This window comes from Moschus berezovskii, chromosome 15 (genome assembly GCF_049115385.1).
Source record: "Moschus berezovskii isolate FMDL1 chromosome 15, NW_MosBer_1.0, whole genome shotgun sequence".
Lineage (NCBI taxonomy): Eukaryota > Metazoa > Chordata > Mammalia > Artiodactyla > Moschidae > Moschus > Moschus berezovskii.
This window is the reverse complement of record NC_142474.1, coordinates 51,650,519-51,663,760: the sequence shown is the minus strand read 5'-3', so window position 1 is coordinate 51,663,760 and position 13,242 is coordinate 51,650,519. Positions and strand designations below refer to the sequence as shown.

The following is a 13,242-nucleotide window of genomic DNA, read 5'->3' as shown; positions in this document are numbered from 1 at the left end:
TCAATGAACCTATGGCAAAGAAGGCTAAAATATACAGAGGAAGAAAAAGAAAGTTTTCATACATTATTTTGGGAAAACTGGACAACAAGATTCAAAAGAATGAAGTTAGAACATCTTCTCACACTGTATATACAAAAAAAAAAAAAAAAACTCAAAATGGATAAAAGTCCTAAATGTATGACCAGAAACCACAAAACTCCTCTTAGAGAACATTGGTAGTACACTCTTTTATAGAAATCTTAGCAATTTTGTTTCACCTCAGCCAAGGAAAACAAAAGCAAAAATAAACAAATGGGACCTAATCAAACCTAAAACCTATTGGCACAGAAAAAACTACCAACAAAATGAAAAGACAACCCATTGGAGTAAACGAGCTGTCTCATAAGGGTTAAAATCCAAAGTACTCAATGAACTCATAAAACTCAGTATCAAAAAACCAAAAGCCACTCAATTCAAAACTTGAGCAGAGGACTTCCCTGGTGATCCGATGGTTAAGAACCTGCCTGCCAATGCAGAGGACACAGATTTGAACCCTGATCCAGGAAGATCCCACATGGTGCAGAGCAACTAAGCCCATGCACCACAACCACTGAGCCAGTGCTCTAGAGCCCAAGAGCCAGAACTACTGAAGCCCACAAACCCTAGACTCTGTGCTCTTCAACAAGAGAAGCCACCACAATGAGAAGCCTGCATACCACAGCTAACAGTAGCCCCCATTCACCCCAACTGAAAAAGTCTGCATGCAGTAATGAAGACCAAGTGTGGCCAAAAATAAATAAATAAATCTTTCTCTTCTAAATGAGCAGAGACCCTGAACAGGCATTTTTCCAAAGACAAATAGATGGCCAACAGACACATGAAGAGATGCTCAATATCACAAATCATCAGGCAAATGCAAATAAAAACTACAATGAGATAGCATCTCACATCTATCAGAATGCATGTGTGCTCAGCCGCTTCAGTCATGTCCAACTCTTTGCGATCCCATAGGCTGTAGCCCACCACACTCCTCGGTCCATGTGATTCTCCAGGCAAAAATATTGGAGTGAGTTGCCATTCCTTTCTCCAGGGGATCTTCCCAACCCAGGGATTGAACTTAAGTCTCTGGTATTGCAGGTGGATTCTTTACTACTGAACCACCAGGGAAGAAGGGCTATAGTTAAAAAGACAACAAATAACAAATGCTGGCAAGGATGTGGAGAAAACGGAACCCTCCTACACTGTTGGTGGGAATGTAAACTCATGCAACCATGATGGGAAACAGTATAAAGGATCCTCAAAAAAAAAATTAAAAACAGAACCACTACTAATGAAAAGAACAAAGAAGCAGAAGACCAAAAAGGAAAGAGAACACTTTCAACATAATAAACCAACTAGACCTACCAGATTGGTTTTCCCACAGAAAACTCTACTTAACAGTAGAATACATACTCCTCTCCAATGCACATGGATCATTTTCTAGGACAAACCATAGGCAAGGCCATAATACAAAGCTCAACATATTTAAAAAAGCTTAAACTCATACAATATTTGTTCTCCCACCAAAAGAAAATGAAAATAAAAGTTATTAATAGAATGAAATTCAGGAAATTCCAAGTGTGTGAAAATTTTAAAACATGCTCCTAAATAACCATAGGTCAAAGAAATGAGAGGTATATATCATAAAATGCTCTGATGAGAATAAAAACACAACATACTAATCTTACAGGAAGTAGTGAAATAATGTTCAGAGGGGCATTTATAACTATAAATACCTACATCAAAAAAATCTCAAACCAACAACTCAGTCCTTCCATTCTTAAGACACTGAAAAAAGATAAGCAAAGTAAAAATAAAGCAGAAAAAAAAAGAAAACAATAAAAATTAGAGTGGAAATTAATGTAACAGAGAAAAGAAAAATGAGAGATTCAACAAAACTGAAATCTGGGTCTTTGAAAAATATCAACAATATTGACAAAACTTTAGCTAGATGGACCAAGAAAGAAGATTCAAAATACTAAAATTGATAACTAAGGGGGGGACACTGCTCCTGGTCTTAAAGAAGTTAAATTGATTGCAAAGGAATACTATAAACTGTACTGCTGTTGTTTAGTTGCTCAGTTGTGTCTGATTCTTTGTGGCCCCATGGACTGCAGCCTGCCAGGTTCCTCTTGTCTACAGAATTTTAAAATACTAGAGTGGGTTGCCATTTCCTTCTCCAATAAACTATATAAATAACTTAAATGGCAAATTACTAAAAAGATACACAAACTACTGAAATTGATACAAGAAAGAGAAAATGTGAATAAGCCTGTAAAATAAGCAGACTGAAACATTTTTTTTTTTTCACAAAGAAAAGCCCAGGCCCCAGACGACTTCACTGATGAATCTACCGAACTTAAATAATGCCAAGTCTGCAAAAATTCTTTCAAAAACATAAGAGAAAAGCATAATTTCCAACTCATTCTGTAAGACCAGAGACACCAAAACCTGACAAAGATATCCTAAGAAAGAAAACCACAGACCAGTATCTCTTACAAACATGGACACAAATATTCTCAATGAAATACAAGCAAAGTCAATCCAACAATATATGAAAAAGATTATACACTATGCCCAAGTGGGATTTATCTCAGAAATGAAAAGTTGATTCAAAAATCTGAAAAGTAATTGAATAAAGGTCAAAAACCACATGATCATCTGAGTAAGATAAAGAAAAAGCATCTGACAAAGTCCAACACCATTTCATGATTTAAAATATCCAACAAACTAGAAATAGTAGTAAATCTCTCAACCTGATAGAGGCTATCTATGAGAAACCTACAGTTTTAAGCCACCTGAAAAAAGACTAATCAGGAACCAGATATGGAGGATCCCTGTCACCACTTCTATTCAGCATTGTACTAAGGTTCTAGAAAGGGCAATGAGGCAATGAAATGGAACAAAAGGCATCCAGATTAGCAAAGAAGAAACCGCAGATGAACTAACTTGAAAGACTCATAATTCCCAATTTCAAAATTTCCAACATGGGCTTTCCTGGTGGTCTAGTGGTTAAGAATCCACTTGCTAATGCAGGGGACACGGGTTCAACTCCTGGTCCAGAAAGATTCCACATGCCAGGGGCCAACTAACTCCATGCACCACAACTACTGAGCCAACGCCCATCCTCTGCCACAGAGAAACCACCATCAGGAGAATTTGTGCACTGCAGTGAAGAGTAGCCCTCACTCTCTGCAACTAGAGAAAAGACGACACAAACGCATGGAAAGACATGCCATGTTCTCTAACTGGAAAAATCAGTATTGTCAAAATGACTATACTACCCAAAGCAATATGTAGATTTAATGCAAATTACCAACGGTATTTTCTACAGAACTAGAGAAAAAAATCTTTAAAATCTGTATGGAAATACAAAAGGCCCCAAACAGCCAAAGCAATCTTGAGAAAGAAAAACGGAGCTGGAGGAATCAGGCTCCCTGAGTTCAGACTATACTACAAAGCTACAGTGATCAGAATAGTACGGTACTAGCATTTAAAAAAGAAATACAGATCAATGGAACAGGCAGAAAGTCAAGAAATAAACCTATGCATCTTTGGGCAATTAATCTACAGCAAAGTAAGGCAGTACAATGGCAAAAAGACACCCTCTTCCATAAACAGTGCTGATAAAATGGGACAGCTACATGTAAAAAAATGAAATTACAACATTCTGTAACACCATACACAAAAATAAACTCAGAATGGATTAAAGACCTAAATGTTAGACTGGATAATATAAAACTCTTAGAGAAAAACATAGGCAGAACACTATCTGATATAAATCACAGCAATATCTTTTTCAATCCATCTCCTAGAGTAATGGAAACAAAAAGAAAACAAACAAAAGGGATCTAGTTAAACTCAGAAGATTCTGTATAGCAAAGCAAATCATAAATAAAAGGCAACCCCAGAATGGGAGAAAATGTTTGCAAACCATGTGACCAACAAGGGATTAATCTCCAAAATTTACAAACAGGCCATATGACTCAATATAAAAAAAAAAAAAAAAACTTAATCAAAAAATGGGGGGAAAAAAAACTCTAAAAAAAACACTTCTCCAAGGAGACAGACAGATAGCCAAGAGGCACAGGAAAAGATGCTCAATATAACGAATTATTAGAGAAATGCAAATCAAAACTACAATAAGATATCACCTCATACAGTCAGAATGGCCATCATCAATAAATGGCCAACAATAAACGGTGGAAAGGGTGTGGAGAAAAAGGAACCCTCCTACACTGCTGGTGGGAATGTAAATTGGTACAGCCACTAGGGAGAACAGTATGGAGGTTCCTTAAAAAACTAAAAACAGAGCTACCATATATTCCAGCAACCCTACTTCTGGGCCTATATCCAGAGAAAAACGTGGTTCAAAAGGATACATACACCCAATGTTCAGCACCATTTACAACAGCAAATACATGGAACCAATCTAAATGTCCATTGACTGATGAATGGATAAAGAAGATGTGGTATACACATACAATGGAGTATTTACTCAGCCATTAAAAAGAACTAAATAATGCCATTTGTGGTAACATGAATGGACCTGAAGATTATCATGCTAAACGAAGTCAAGTCAGACAAAGATAAATATCCTACAACATTACTTATATTCAGAATCCAAAACAATGATACAAATGAACTCATTTACAAAACAGAAACAGACTCAGACTTAGAGAACAAATTTATGATTGCTAAAGGGAAAGGGTGTGGAGGAGAGATAGAGTTTGGGATTGACAAATAGACAATTCTATATTTAAATTAGATAACAAACAAGGGCCTACTGTATAGCACAAGGAACTCTGCTCAACACTCTGTAATGACCTAAATGGGAAAAGAACAGATACACGTATACATGTATCTGAAGCTGAAACTCCAATACATTGGCCACCTGATGCAAAGAACTGATTTATTTGAAAAGACCCTGATGCTGGGAAAGATTGAAGGCAGGAAGAGAAGGGGATGACAGAGGAAGAGATGGTTGGATGGCATCACCAACTCAACACACACGAGTTTGAGTAAACTTCGGGAGCTGGTGATGGAGTTTACTGCAGGCCTGGTATGCCGTAGTCCATGGGGTCACAGGAGTTAAACACGACTGAGCAACTGAACTGAACTGATATATATAACAACCACTTTGCTATACACCTGAAACACGTTGTTAATCACCTATACTCCAATATAAAATAAAAATTTTTAAGTCACATGAATCAAGCAAGAATATACAATGGAGAAAAGACAGCCTCTTCAATAAGAGGTGCTTGGAAAACTGAACAGCTACATGTAAAAGAATAAAACCAGAACACTTTCTAACATCAGACACAAAAATAAACTCAAAATGGATTAAAGACGTAAAATAAGACCTAAGACCTATAGTAATATATGACACTATAAAGCTCTTAGAGGAAAACAGGAGGAACATTCTTTGACATAAATGGCATCAAGATCCTCTCTGACCCACCTCCTAGGGTAACTGAAATAAAAATAAACAAATGGGACCAAAACTTAAAAGTGCCTGCACAGAAAAGGAAACCATAAACAGGACAAAAAGACAACCCTCAGATTGTGTGAAAATAATTGCAAATGAAGCAAGAGACAAAGGATTAATCTCCAAAACATACAAGCAGTTCATGAAGCTCGATATAAAAATAACAAACTCAATCAAAAATTGGGTGGAAGACCAAAACAGATATTTCTCCAAAGAAGATATACAGATGGTCAACAAACACATAAAAAGATGCTCAACATCGCTCCTTATTAAAGCAATGCAAATCAAACTACAAGGAGTTATCTCCACACACCAGTCAGAATAGCCATCATCAAACAATCTACAAATAATAAATACTGGAGAGGGTGTGGATAAAAAGGAACCCTTTTTTACTGTTGGTGGAAATGCAAACTGATATAACCACTACAGAGAACAGTATGAAGGTTCTGTAAAAAACTCAAAATAGAACTACCATGTGACCCAGCAATCCCACTACTGGGCACATACCCTGAGGAAACCATAATTCAAAAAGACACATGTGCCCCAACATTCATTGCAGCACTATTTATAGTAACCAGGACATGGAAGCAACCTAGATGTCTACAGACGGACAAGTACATGAAGAAGATGTGATACATACATCAATGGAATATTACTCAGCCATAAAAAGTAACCAAACTGGGTCATCTGCAGTGATGCGGATGAACCTAGAATCTGTCACACAGAGTGAAGTAAATGAGAAAAACAAATATCATATATTTACACATATATATGGAAACTAGATAAATGGTACTGATGAACCTATTTGCAGGAGAGGAAGAGACGCAGACGTAGAGAACACATTGTGCACACAGCAGGGGAAGGAGAGAATGGAACAAACTGAGAGCGGTATTGACATACATACACTGCTGCTGCTAAGTCACTTCAGTCGTGTCCGACTCTGTGTGACCCCATAGACGGAAGCCCACCAGGCTCCGCGTGTAAAACAGATAGCCAGTGGAAGATTCTGTCCAGCACTGGGAGCCTGGTGCTCCGCAGTGACCTAGAGGGGTGGGATGTGAGGGTGGGAGGGAGGCTCGAGAGGGAGGGGGTATGTGTATATGTACAGCTGATTCACAACACTGTACAGCAGAAACACCAAATTGTAAAGCAATTATCCTCCAATTAAAAAGTTGCCTTTTACAAATCACATGAATCAAACAGCATCTAATCAATAAACATTCTGGGAAAACAATGCCCATAATTGATTAAAATATGCAAGTTCCTTGAGTAATTTATGAAATAAAGTCTAAATAGAAACAGAGAAATGGAGTGATTTAACCAATGCAATATTTTACTCTAGAACAAGAATCACTGCAGTTTTTCCTTTCTAGTTCTATATATCACCAATTCCTCAAGAAAAATGAAACACAAAGAATCATAAAACTGAAAGGCTCATATTGAATCTCAACTTCCTGAGCTGTAGTATGAAACCAAAACAAATAGCCTAAGAACAAAGAGTTTGACCAAGTCTTGGAGGTTTGATTCTGTATTTAAAACCAGATATTCAAAAATGAGATGAAAAGCAAAAAACACATCTATTATGTCAAAATATCTTAGACTCACGACAGAGTTTCAAGGCCCTATGGATATTTAGGGGTTGGCACAAAGGCAGCAAAATCTGACTGACTGCAAATGCCAATTACAGAAGCCTCTGAAAGATAAAATTTAACTCACCGTCTGTGTCCTTAACCACATCAAGTTTAAGGGCTTTTGTTCCATCAAAGCAAAATGCCCGGATGGAATTCAATCCTAACAATAATGCATTCTGCTTTATTTTTTCTACTTTTTTGGATATTTTATCCAGTGCTATCACTTCTCCCTAAAAAAAAAAAAAAAAGAAACTTAAAAATGTGCAAATACAAAGGAATCATGAAAATTATCAAAGAAAAAACTCATGAATAATTATATTCTTCCCCACTTTCCTGTTTCCCCCAGTTTCAAGGTGAATTCATCATCCAAATGAATATTAAATTTACATCGACTATCTATTAAGCATTTCCTTTTAAAGAACACAATCTTGCCAGATAATTTTCTTATAATGCCCATCTACTTTTACTCCACAGAACTCAAAACTGAACAGCAGTGTTAGCAATCTTCTCCCAGGTGGTGCTGGTGGTGAAGAACCTGCCTGCCAATGCAGGAGGTAGATGTAGGAGACATGGGTTCAATTCCTGGGTCTGGAAGATCCCCTGGAGGAGAGCATGGCAACCCACTACAGTGTTCTTGCCTGAGGAGCCTGGCAGGCTACAGCTCATGGAGTCACAGACTCAGACACGACTGAAGCGACTTATCACACAAACTTTAAAATATCTATTTGAGATAAATATTAAAATATCACCAATTTGATGTGCCCTGCTCACCTCTGGAAGAGCATGTTTTTCTGAGACATCTGCCTTCTAGAACTCTGAGATGCAGATGAATGTTACTTGTAAAATCAGCCTTCCTCCCAGTACTTTCTAAGCTATGTACACGTAACAAAATTCATGTGAATTCTGACAACTAAAGACAGAAAAATATAAGCCTGTATCACAGCAAAATGTTCTAAACTATAAAAAAAATAGTTCAAAAATAATTTTACATGGAAACGCTTTAAGTCAAAGTCAATAGGGACTTCCCTGGCAGTCCAGTGGTTAAGACTTCATGTTCCAAAGGCAGGGGGGCCAGGTTTGATCCCCAGCTGGGAGCTAAGATCACACATGCAGTGATGCAGCCAAAAAAAGAAAACATGAAAAAACAGAAATAATACTGCAACAAATTCAATACTTTTAAAATGGTCCATATCAAAAAAAAAAAAAAAGTCATTAAAGAGAAGAGGCTACAGTTTTCTGAACAGGCTGTGATATTCATAGTCAAAGCTATGGTTTTTCCAGAAGTCATGTATGTGATGAGTTGGAACATAAAGAAGGTTGAGCACTGAAGAATTGATGCTTTTGAACTGTGGTGTTGGAGAAGACTCTTGAGAGTCCCTTGGACTGCAAGGAGATCCAACCAGTCCATCCTAAAGAAAATTGGTCCTGAATATTCATTGGAAGGACTGATGCTGAAACTGAAGCTCCAATACTTTGGCCACCTGATGCCAAGAACTGGCTCATCTGAAAAGACCCTGATGCTGGGAAAGATTGAAGGCAGGAGAAGAAGATGACAGAGGATGGCTGGAAGGCATCATTGACTCGATGGACATGAGTTTGAGCAAGCTCTGGGAGCTGGTGATGGACAGGGAAGCCTGGTGTGCTGTGGTCCATGAGGTCACAAAGAGTCGGACATGAGTGAGCAACTGAACTGAACTGAGATATTCACATGGTATTTTGAAACGCTCTGTGAAATGGTTCTGCAGAGATAGTGACACAAACTCTTCAATGTATTTTGCTTTTTTCCCTTCTTGTGTGACATATGCACTGACTGTGTAGACTATACGGTACTGAAGATTTGCTGATCATGTTCCTGGAGGTGACATCACATTGAGCAGTCAGCACAGTTCCAATTAACACCATGATGGACAGGAAAATCATTTCAAGAAAGTGGAACTGGAAAAGTAGGCAAAAACCACCAGAATAAGGTTCCAGTGTAACTACAGTGAAGGAGAAAGTGCACTGGCTGAAGGTTGCTTTTACAGAAGTAAAAGACAGGAGGCCACACTTACACAAAGTCTGGTTAACTATATTAAAACAAATCAACGAGGACAACAAATCAAAAGCAGTAATGAAATCTGGGATTCAATTCTGACTCAATTATTTCTATTCAGGTTCCTAGGGTGCTGGCCCACTGAGAGGTTGCCTAAACAGCCCCAATTTTTCAAGTCTTCACATATTCTCACCCTCTGCTGTTGACCTTGCAACACTCGGCTGGTCCCAGCTGGTCTCAGCCACGTGGTTTCCACTGGCCAATAGGATGACAGCAAAGGTGATGTAGGCAGAGATGCAAAAAGCGCTCCAACAGCATCCTTGTTCTGTGTTGTCCTCTCCCACTGCTGACCCTCACTACTGCTCTCTGCTGGGCGAGCACCTTGGCCCCACAGGAAGCTGAGAGACGCAGGGACCAGAAGCAAGACACTCCAATGGCCTCAGCAGAGCCAATACCATCCAACCCAAGTGAGTGAGCCAATTAAGGTCATCAGAACCTCTGGCTAACCCATCACTGACCCAGTGCTAGAGCCAGGCAGGCTGGGATCGACTGAATCACACAGACTCCAGAATGGACTCAGGAGTAAGCCGTAGGTCACCCAGGCTGTGTGGCTGTTTTTAAACAACGGTGATGCTGAAGCTGAAGGCCACCTGATATGAAGAGCCAATTCACTGGAAAAGACCCTGACGCTAGGAAAGACTGAAGGCAGGAGAAGGGAACAACAGAGGATGAGATGGTTGGAGGCATCACTAACTGAATCTGAGCAAACTCCAGGAGACAGTGAACGACAGGGAAGCCTGGTGTGCTGCAGTCCATGGGGTCTCAAAGAGTTGGACTCGACTGAGCGACTGAACAACATGGCTGATTTTTCCCTGCCAAATGCACTCCTCTGAGTCCTCCCAATCCAGCAGCTCCATCTCTCTAGGTTCTCTGGCCAAAAACCTAAGGAGTCACCCTCGGTTACTGTCTCATTCCACAACCCACGCCCAACCCACCAACAACTCCTAACAGCTGCAGCTTGAAAATATAGCCAGAATCTGCCCCACTTCTCACCCTCTCTGTGATGTCCCCTGAATTACTGTCTCCTAAGCAGTCTCTCTGCATCTATTCCACCTTCTTACAGCTTGTCTGAGGCCTCGGCCAACGTAAGAAGCAATCTCCCATCTCTGGAGCAGGTGTGAAGTCCCCTCGGACCCTGGCAAAGCTCCTCCGCCAAAATGCCTCGGGCCTGACCCCATCTCCCTGATTCTCTCCCTCGTCACTTAGTCCACACAGCAAAACTACGCGGGTTCCCCCCAAAAGTCAAGACAGCCTCCAGCCTCAGCGCATTCACCCCTATCATTGCCTCTCACTGGAACATCCTTCCCACCTGTAAATCTTTCCCAAATACCACCTTCCCAGGGCAGCTCTCCCTTGCTAACCCACATGAAACTGCAAACTCACGCTCCCTTCTCGCCATATTCCCAAGACCCAGAACCCTCCCTCTGTGCTTCACCACAGCCCTTACCACAATTACACATGGAAACAGTGTCAGACTTTATGTTTTGGGGCTCCAAAATCACTGCAGATACTGACTGCAGCCATGAAATTAAAAGACACTTACTCCTTGGAAGGAAAGTTATGACCAACCTAGATAGTATATTAAAAAGCAGAGACATTACTTTGCCAACCTAGGTCCGTCTAGTCCAGGCTATGGTTTTTCCAGTGGTCATGTATGGATGTGAGAGTTGGACTGTGAAGAAAGCTGATCGCCAAAGAATTGATGCTTTTGAACTGTGGTGCTGGAGAAGACTCTTGAGAGTCCCTTGGACTGCAAGGAGATCCAACCAGTCCATTCTAAAGGAGATCAATCCTGGGTGTTCATTGGAAGGACTGATGCTAAAGCTGAAACTCCAATATTTTGGCCACCTCATGCGACGAGTTGACTCACTGGAAAAGACTCTAATGCTGGGAAAGGCTGGGGGCAGGAGGAGAAGGGGACGACAGAGAATGAGATGGCTGGATGGCATCACCGACTCTATGGACATGAGTTTGAGTGAACTCCGGGAGTTGGTGGTGGACAGGGAGGCCTGGCGTGCTGTGATTCATGGGGTCGCAAAGAGTCGGACACGACTGAGCGACTGAACTGAACTGAACTATCTTCTACGCATTTATTTGCTATCTGGGTCCCTTTACTGGAATGTAAGCTCCATGAAGAAGGACATTTTGCTCACTCTGCTTTATTGGTGTACCCCAGTACTCATTGTAAGGATTAAGTATTTTTTTTAAATCAGTCCAGCAATCAACTAAAATCTGACTCTTGATCAAGAAAGCTATAAGTTCATTGCCTCATTTCAGATTCCTTTGCTGTCCACCTGAAACTATCACAACACAATTAATCAGCTATATTCCAATATAAAATAATTTTTTTAAAGAAATAAAGCTATTGTAACTGAAGCTACTAGCATGTAAATTTTAGAACCATTTGGTTTTACGGAATTTGAAACAAACAGGAAAGGTAACGTCAACTCACATACATTTCTTGAGCTGAAGAATCTCAGTTGAAGCACAGAGTGGCTACAAAGCCACACAGCTTTAAACACAGCAAATACGCATACGAAGGAAAAAGTAGTAAAACCTGAGCTACAGTTATGCAAGGACAGACTTTTCTTTGGTGACAGTGACACACGTGACACCCCACAAGCAGTTCTACACACACAAGGCCCCACCTGATCGTGCATTAGCGCTGCAATGTGGGTTGTTTTGCCTCCAGGTGCTGCACACAAATCCAGAATCTTCTCTCCAGGCTGAGGATCCAGAACATGACTTACTACTGCAGATGGCAAATTCTATCAGGAAGAAATAAAATGATCAGCTGTCAATGACTCTAGATCACTTTAAATTTCAGAAACAGAAAAAGCAGAGATTACTGGAGGGACTTCCGTGGTGCTCAAGTGCTTAAGAATCTGCCTGCCAATGCTGAGGACATAGGTTCGATCCCTGGTCCAGGAAGATTCCACTTGCCATAAAGCAACTAAACCCTCACACCGCAACTAGAGAGTAGCCCCTGCACCACAATGAGATAAAGCTCGTGCTCAGTAACAAAGACCCTGAGCAGCCATAAAAAAATAAGCAATTTTTAAGAAGAGATTACCGCAGGTAACCCAGTACAATATCCTCAGCCAAGAGTACGTTTTTTGTAAATATACCAGTGTCAGGAAATTCTTAATTTCCCAGAGTATCTTGTGATCTCACAGGGCATCCACACACACAAACACACACACATGCATGACGCATTTCCCCAACCAATTCACCAAAAAATGCACTCTGTCCTTTTTCAGTTCAGTGGTTCTCAACATTCTGGAGGCGAGAGATATCCCATAAGTGAAAAAAGCTTTGTATCTTTTTACCCAGAAAGTGTACAAAACCTGCCATATGAGGTGCTTTGCTAATTCCGACCTAAGAATCTTCCGTTTTATGCCACCCATGCCTCTTAAAGGCATATCTGGGTTCCTATCTCCCCACCACAACCACACTTCAGCAACAGAAAGTAAAAACATTTTAGCTATTTCTGGTTGGCACTCAGAAAAATATTATGAAAGATTACACAAGCCAAAAGCATCTCCATCTATAGGTATAAATTTTTATTATTAACACATTATTAGTATTCATTATATAAAGCCTGGAGGATGATGGGGCAGCATTCAGTATGACAGAATAACATTACATAATCATTTATTTTAAAAATTGCTTGGCAGGAAAAAAAATAAGAGGTTAACAAGCATAGGGCTATTTATTTATTTATTTTTTAATGTTTTAGGCCACACCACGAGGCATCCAGGGATTGGATCTGTACCCCCTACACTGTGAGCACAAAGTCTTAACCACTGGACCACCGGGGAAATCCAGCATGTGTGCTATTTTTTCAGTTCAAAGGTTCCCATTCATTCTCACGCTGAAACACATGGATTCATAGGTACTCAGAAACTTGAGAGGGTTACAGTGCTCAAGTGAATCCAAGATCAACCCTTCAAAAGAGAAAACCACTGGTGAGGAAGGAGACACAGACAAGCAAGCTTCCTTCGCTCTGT

The 13,242-nt window shown here is 40.1% G+C and overlaps 1 protein-coding gene across 1 annotated transcript in view; it reads right to left on the bottom strand.

The window, feature by feature from the left end:
* The window catches only part of NSUN6 (NOP2/Sun RNA methyltransferase 6), an 80,408-nt gene that overhangs the window by 15,208 nt on the left and 51,958 nt on the right, over positions 1-13,242 (bottom strand). The window contains exons 7-8 of the mRNA XM_055429580.2: positions 11,881-12,000; positions 7,226-7,370 (exon numbers count right to left, since the gene is read on the bottom strand). Of these exons, the coding sequence (XP_055285555.2) occupies positions 7,226-7,370; positions 11,881-12,000 (265 nt within the window). The remainder of the gene's footprint in view (positions 1-7,225; positions 7,371-11,880; positions 12,001-13,242) is intronic.